Genomic DNA, 7,103 nt, shown 5'->3' on the forward strand with positions numbered 1-7,103 from the left:
TGATACTTTGATTTTTTCGTCCTTGCCAAAACGCTATATGATGTCATCAACGTATCTCCATTGGTGAAAATTCTGTTATTTTCTTTTTTACTAAAAAAAAACTTTTTAATTTGTGCCTTTTTGTGGATTTCATCGCAAATTCTTCACACTCCCGACAGCATTTTTTTGTTTTGATGAAATGCTCCAGTCATCAACTTTTTAAGCGCGGGGTTTATGTCTGTTAGAGCACCTAAACAAGGTTTTATGTTGGTTGCCTATTAAGCATTTACATTTTGCGTCTTATAATGACGATGCCGGTCTTTAGTCGCTGCTCCGATAGGGTTGGTATTGCGCGGGCCAGTCTTTGTCGTTTGAGCACCTTTAAACTGTTGTCATGTCCTTGACTGCAATTGTTTTTGTTCAATGAGCGAGTGTCTATGAATTTGTTGTGTCTCCGATGAATATGACACGAGCTACTTTCAAGCCATTCGTTTCGCGATTCTTTTTTCTTTTTTTTACTTACTAACATTCTACCTGAATCTATGTGGCGATATTTTTGGTAGACATCGTTTTTTTCCGTGGCTTTTTTGTTATTTTAAAATGTATACCGAGTAAGTTATGCGTAATTTATAGAGACAGCATTCGATTCATCCAGCGAGATTTCCGATGGCAGAGCGACCAGTCGGACCCTGGGGGATAAATGAAGAAAGCGGCCTTGAGTAGCGAAAAACGCTAGTAATTTATCTTTTCTTTGAATCTGAAGAATGCGTAAGAGTAAAAGAAGTAATAAGTTAGAAATATTATATATGTTGCGAAATATTAGACATATTGCCATATTGCGAGATTTTAGAGTATTTTTCCTTTTGAAGCGTTCAACATGCAGTGTTCGTCAGCGATGATAAATGAATAGGCGTCCGAAAAATGGATAAACGCAAGTAGTTTGTCTAACATACACTGAGAACATGCCGTGTTTTTTTTTAATCTCTAGTCGCCGACACAATATCACATATAGATTCCCTTTTTTTCTTATTTCCCTTTTTTGCGATATCAAACATTTCACCGATGCGAGAGCGTTCTTGTATATATTCGACCTAGCGTTTTGTATGCAAAGATATATTGTTCTGTTTTCGTTTCAATTACAAAGTTTGTCTTTACTTTTCACGGACTATTTTTACGATTGTTGGAAGTTTTACATGCTATTTTCTTGTGTATTGTGATATTTGCCATATTTCTATAATTTTTCTCAGTTACTAAAATTCACTTTCTAGAAAGTCACTTAAGGAATATTTGAGACACTTTGTAAGGCTTGAGGGCAAGCCATTGTGGAAGAATGAACGATATCATATTTCTATAATTTTCTCATTTGCTGTAAATTTTCCTTCTTAAAAATCGCATGGGCGTGAGATTATGTCCCGCATATCTTTCAAAATTGGCGCGAAGATACATTTTCACAATTCTTTGTTCTAATTAAATGATGGCGCCATTCAGGAACCCGTGTAGTATGAATTCTTATGATTATTCATAGACTCCCTTGTGTACAAAGTTGGACAAAAGAAAGACGCTGGTAGGGTGCTTTTCATACTTTCACGGCTTGGATCAATATTGTTATGTGGGCAAACTGATAACTTGTACATGATTGTTTCTTTTCAAAGGTCGGTAGAACTCAAAGTTATATTATTGTACTTTCTAAGACAATTGAGCCGACAAAGAACTGTAAATGTATAAATTGAGGTTGCTTTCGTGATTAAGGGGTATTCACTGGAGATTCTGTTTTACACTGAGCCCCATCTCTCACGGAGGCCTAGGGTCGGCCGAGATAGGCCGTTCCCGCACGGCACCACAGTCAATAAACCTGGTCAAGTTCCACACCGTACACCTGTTGTCGCCGTACGTTACTACGTAGCTGCACCCCTGCCCTTATTTTTATAATTATTACAAAACTATAAATGATTTTTTTCACAATGCAAAAGTTGGTAAATCTGTGTATTTATGTACGCTTGATTATTGATATTAATGTACTCGCAATGGTTAGAATAGAATGGTTACAAGTGGATGTGTGTGCAAGAAATTTGATTTTGGAATTTCACTAAAATTATTGATTCACTGTACATTGTAGGCTATGAGTAAACTACGAATAGCATCATCTCACAAACTGTTATTCAAAGGTTGTTTGACCTGAACTATACCACTCGATTTTGACCAGTTCACTTCATATATGCACTCGCTATCGCTTGTGCATATATGTCGTGAACTGGTCAAAATCTCGTGGTATACCATCGCCGGGTGTGCTTTATTGCTTAAATATACTCTAAAACTTGCGCCTCAGTGAAGTGCGCGCCGAAAATGGAAATGGCATGAAATGAAGGTGCCAGAAGGTATTTGAAAAAGAACTTGATATTCAATAAATTTGCAATTCGCAAGCCCGTCCCCTTTGTAATGTAATTATAACAGTATGAAATAGTTTCAGAAGATGTCAAAGGTTTTATTTATTGATTCAGAAGATGACCTCACAAGTTCAAATCTGACACGATTTCTTACAGGGTCGAAATAAGCGATATAAGGATAAAAATTACTAAAAGTACGAAGCAAAAATAGGTAAACTGTTAACAGAATTATAAATATTAATTCATTTGATTTATCGATGCGACATTTCAGTCTCTAGTTGTCAGTATTCTTACATAAGTACACATCGGTTTGGTCTTGCCTAACATAGTAGCAGTTCATGTTGGGTAGGGACAGTGTTACTTCTCCTGGTGGGTTCCAGTAGAGACCATCACTCAACTTCAAAGGACATTCCTGCCAACAAAAGCCAAACATAATATTTATCTGACGCTAGAAACACAGCGTATCTCACACATACCATTATCAGAACTATTTTTCCGTGCTCTCCTTCAGCATTTTCTGGGCAAATGAAACTCTTCACAAGAATACCTTCAAGGTGAGCAAAATCTGTACGGAAATTATATTCTGTATTACAAAATTACACGATAAGAAACAATCCGGTGAAAAGAAAGTCCGCCAATAACTGTATGTGAACAACGCAACAAGTCTAATTGTTCAGTGAAAGCACCTGCCAGGGACTTGCACGAAAATCAAGATATTCATATTTCAATATATTCATTTTATCCTTCTGATAATATCTGTGATATTTCCGATAAGGAACTGTAGTCTTTATCATTCGTCTCCCCTTCCTGTACTCAATACTTTAATTGCAACTAAACACTGCCTAATGGATATTGCTACTGCGTTTAACTTATCAGGTCGGTCAACATCTCGCGATATACTAATGACCTGTTGAATGTGGTAGTGCTTGTCCTTGTCTGTGGCTTGAAGTGCAGTAGACTAATGTCAATGTTGCATAGCCTAAAGGTGTGTGCAAGCTCACACTATAATACTAGTTCAATCGCTACATCGTTCTGATAACATCTCCTTCAAATATAGACGTCCCAGTGATGACAACGTCCAAATCAATAGTAAATCAATAGAAGGTCAATCGGTCGCAACTTCACGTTGATCCAGCCTTACTATCGTCGATTTTTGAATTTTATATTTGAGCTAAACATGGAGAGGAGTGGATTAAAAATTTCTTCGACTCCGTATTGACAGAATACAGCTCTTCGGCATACAGTTAACTATCGGCAAAGGTTTTGAAAACTATTCCCCTTTTCGGCCATTGGAAAATCCCTCTCGTACTGTTGTTACAAGAGTAACTTCTTGTATAGAGACTACACTATACTATAGTTCCGAGATCACTTACATACATGTTGGGGAAACTTTGCATGTTTATATGATGCAATGGTCACATTAGTGATATCATTAGGATGATAGTAAACATATCGCTTTGAATCCCAAACCCAAAGACAGACCGATCAATACTACCGTGATCCAAAGCGACGTGACACTCAAACGAAGTGGAAGGAATACCATCAATGAAGTGGTTCAGCATAACTACGAGCATGAATCCTAAAATAAGGTCAATGCTACCAGTAACAGCCACTCTTGCCTGCACTGAGTTACAAGCGATCTTGGCGTCGTATCCTTCATACCAATCAATATGGCACATCTTGCAGTCCAAGATTTCATCGGATACCTTTTCTCCCTGTGCAGAAAGAGCAGAACAACGATTGTCCTTAGTTTATAACTGACGCCTTTCTCTATCCGTCATGTGAGTCAATCAAGTTCATTTTGACGGGGGGGGGGGGGGGCAAAAACTGAGACGGGGGGTGGGGGTGGGGTGGTGGTCTGAATCGGAAAACTGTAAAGATGGTACTGTTTTTGCACAATACTGGTGGCGTCACTTGATTTTTAAAACCTTCGCCCGGTCAAAAAGCATTGTTCTCGATTACAAAGATATTTCGGAACATAGAGGCGATTCCCCGTCGCGTTTTTGTCATCTGAGGCTGTTTCACCATAGCCTGAATACAAGTAACATCTGACTTTAATATTAAACAGCTTGCCTCGGCAACTCTAGTTAGGCTTTCCAATATAAAACGTGCTAGTATGGAGGATTTGACGTGCAGGGATACCCGCAGATGTAAGCTCTATTTTAACTGAAGACCAGGCGTTTGTTATAACTTCACTTTGAGCTGTTTGATCGCTGCAGTGTTGATATCTCACTGTTATTCGAGAAACAAATGCAAAGATTTATCCTTGAAAGTTCAAAAACGACCAACGAATGTGAATGGAAAGTGCATTTGACTCTCTTCTTTAAGTAAATGAATATTAATATTGGATCACAGAAAGTAATATTAAACGAGTATGATGAATTTGTATCATACCTCTTTATAAATTAAATATTAAATCCAAAACATATGTAGGATACTGTATCATACCAGTGTATTGATGGCGCAAGTACAGCGATCTGATTGGTCGAGACATGAAAAGAACCGTGGTATATTCGCGATATACCATGGTTGGCTGATAAGCGCGCTCTCGGCAAGAACAAAATACTTTTTTGACGTTCCACGCCAGAATTTCAATATCGCTCGTGCATATATGTCGTGAACTGGTCAAAATCTCGTGGTATACCGTCGTTGGATGTGCTTCATTGCTTAAGTATTTTTCAGTTGCCCTTCGCCGTATCATTTCCTAGGCTAACTGAGAATATAAAACTAAAAAGTCAAGTATCTGGGAGTACCGCTGCATTTGAGAAAATCATCATAGGCTGAAGCAAATTACACTTACCAAGTCAGCAGTGTCCAATTTGTCTACTGCAACCTGCACGGCTCGTATTTTACCGCCAACCAAACCAGTGACAAGGTGAGTGTCTCCACTCCTGATCGGTATCATCCCCTCGATTTGCGCCAAAAGTTCAAGGAGCTGCTGATCACACGGCCGGTTCGGTGTTATCTCGATATTCAGGATCGCATTGTTGTATCCTTTCCAGTCGTTGAGGGCGCAAGTACCATGGGGACGATGCTGAGCCTGGCTTTTACCAGTAAGAAGTACCATCACTAAGACAAACGTGTGTTTGCTCACGAACTTCATGGCGTGTCGGTACTAGCAAAGAGACAGCAAGGGTGGTGATAATACAAAATAAAACAGTTCGAAAAGGGCCAATGCAGGTTGATTTTCGATCCTTCAGGGCTGAAAAGTTGACACACGAAAGAAATATTATTTAATGTATATGCTTTAAACAGAACAAGTACAGTTCTGATTGTTGGATGAGTCGGAGTGATTTGTTATTTGCAGTGTAAGCATAAAATTAGCCTGTCGTAGTAATTTTTTGTAAAGTTCCGTCATCGAAAATCGGTAGGATTGATCAAAGAAATCGCGGAGCACAGTTTCCTTGGTTTCTGTATAAGCTGGAACATTCGTAACATATACGGTGGAAGCAAGACATATATGTACGCTCTGTTGAAATACTCACCAAGTGCGGGTTTATTTCGTATCTGTGTCTGAGTCAGTGTCGGCAACTCCAAAACACCTATATAAGGCTTCTCGACTCCCTGTTTGAACTGGACAATGAAACGTGCAGAAGCCGGTCGTAACCACAGCAATCAATCAAATTTGATTTCAAGCATAGTTGTATGATCATGTACGGTTTTTATCTACTATCAATCACTTTTTGATCTTTAGGACGATGACCCCTATGGAGACAGAGAATATCACAATTCCCTAAAATTATTGATTTCGACTGACAGTTGATAAATTTGTTAAGTGGGGAGTTGGGGGAGGTTTGAATGAAAAAAAAAGGATAGATAGACAGATGTATAGAATGACAGACAGATGGATGCATAGAAAGGAATGAATAAATAAATCCCTATAATAATAATTAATAACTTCATGGTGTTTGTCCTAGCAGGGCCCACCGTGATTTCTCAGAAACTGTGTGTCGACTTTAGAGGTATCAAATAGCGGTCAGCGTCGCAATTAGGTTTGCTGTTGAAACGTGTCGTTGCACACATCTCTTAAGCCATCCTGGAAACAAATTTGACCAAATGATAGGAGAATGCCACACTCATATCTTACTGATTCACATAACGAAACCCACCAAAGACTGAATAAAAAAGTGCGCAATTTGAAAGTTTGTTGTTCTATTAGGGCCCGTTGTGATATTTGCATTCCATACCATGCATTTGATATTTGCGCAATGCACATCACAATAATAGCATACGTCATATAATTTACATGTCGTCATGGCCATGTTCTATGTTCATAAAATATCCGAAAACCTTTCAGTAAATCTCAACTTTCAACTTAGCCGGCTATTGAACCACTCTTTTTTGGGAGTGGAGATTAGCCGAGCTGTTCTGTCTATGGCCTCTCAGCTAGGCGACTGATGCCGTCACGGTATGTTGTGGGTTCGAATCCGATTGAAAACTAGCCGTATTTCATACCGCAACACTGATTGGTTAGGGATGCGAAATCCGTTTGATAGAAAAAGTATTATATTTCATGTAGAAGAACAAATGCATACTATGATTTTAATACGGGTAGAAGCGTGCAGTACAGTTGCCAATATAAATTCGAATTTAGGATCAACACTTATGTTGAAAAGTAGAGCAACAGGCGTGAGATCAGCTATCAAACCTCTGCTACAGACATATGGAAGACAAAACTGCGAAAATATCTGAATGTCTTGTAACTAAATCCTCTAGAATATTAGACATGAGACACAAATG

At 38.7% G+C, this 7,103-nt stretch overlaps 1 protein-coding gene across 2 annotated transcripts; it reads right to left on the minus strand.

Annotated features, from left to right (window-relative positions):
- Positions 1-2,440: 2,440 nt before the first annotated feature.
- On the minus strand, positions 2,441-5,969 carry LOC139150933 (uncharacterized). Of its 2 annotated transcripts, none has more exons than XM_070723416.1 (4): positions 5,849-5,969; positions 5,164-5,478; positions 3,983-4,078; positions 2,441-2,775 (listed from the first exon to the last, which is right to left on the minus strand). In XM_070723416.1, the coding sequence occupies exons 2-4, from the start codon at positions 5,464-5,466 to the stop codon at positions 2,638-2,640; spliced, it is 537 nt and encodes a 178-aa protein (XP_070579517.1). In that variant the 5' UTR covers positions 5,467-5,478; positions 5,849-5,969; the 3' UTR covers positions 2,441-2,637. The 2 variants fall into 2 exon arrangements, with proteins under 2 accessions (XP_070579517.1, XP_070579519.1); XM_070723418.1 differs by having other exon boundaries at positions 5,164-5,565; positions 5,849-5,929.
- Positions 5,970-7,103: the final 1,134 nt, after the last annotated feature.

The sequence above is a fragment of the Ptychodera flava genome, chromosome 15 (genome assembly GCF_041260155.1).
Source record: "Ptychodera flava strain L36383 chromosome 15, AS_Pfla_20210202, whole genome shotgun sequence".
NCBI classification, from domain to species: Eukaryota; Metazoa; Hemichordata; class Enteropneusta; family Ptychoderidae; genus Ptychodera; species Ptychodera flava.

Bases quoted from the DNA above. Each gene is read 5' to 3' on its own strand.
- LOC139150933 (XM_070723416.1), bottom strand. From the start codon at position 5,466: ATGAAGTTCGTGAGCAAACACACGTTTGTCTTAGTGATGGTACTTCTT. The intron at 4,079-5,163 runs GTAAGTGTAATT...CTTTCTGCACAG, and splicing joins AATTGGACACTGCTGACTTG to GGAGAAAAGGTATCCGATGA. The intron at 2,776-3,982 runs GCAAGAGTGGCT...TTTTGTTGGCAG, and splicing joins TCGCTTGTAACTCAGTGCAG to GAATGTCCTTTGAAGTTGAG.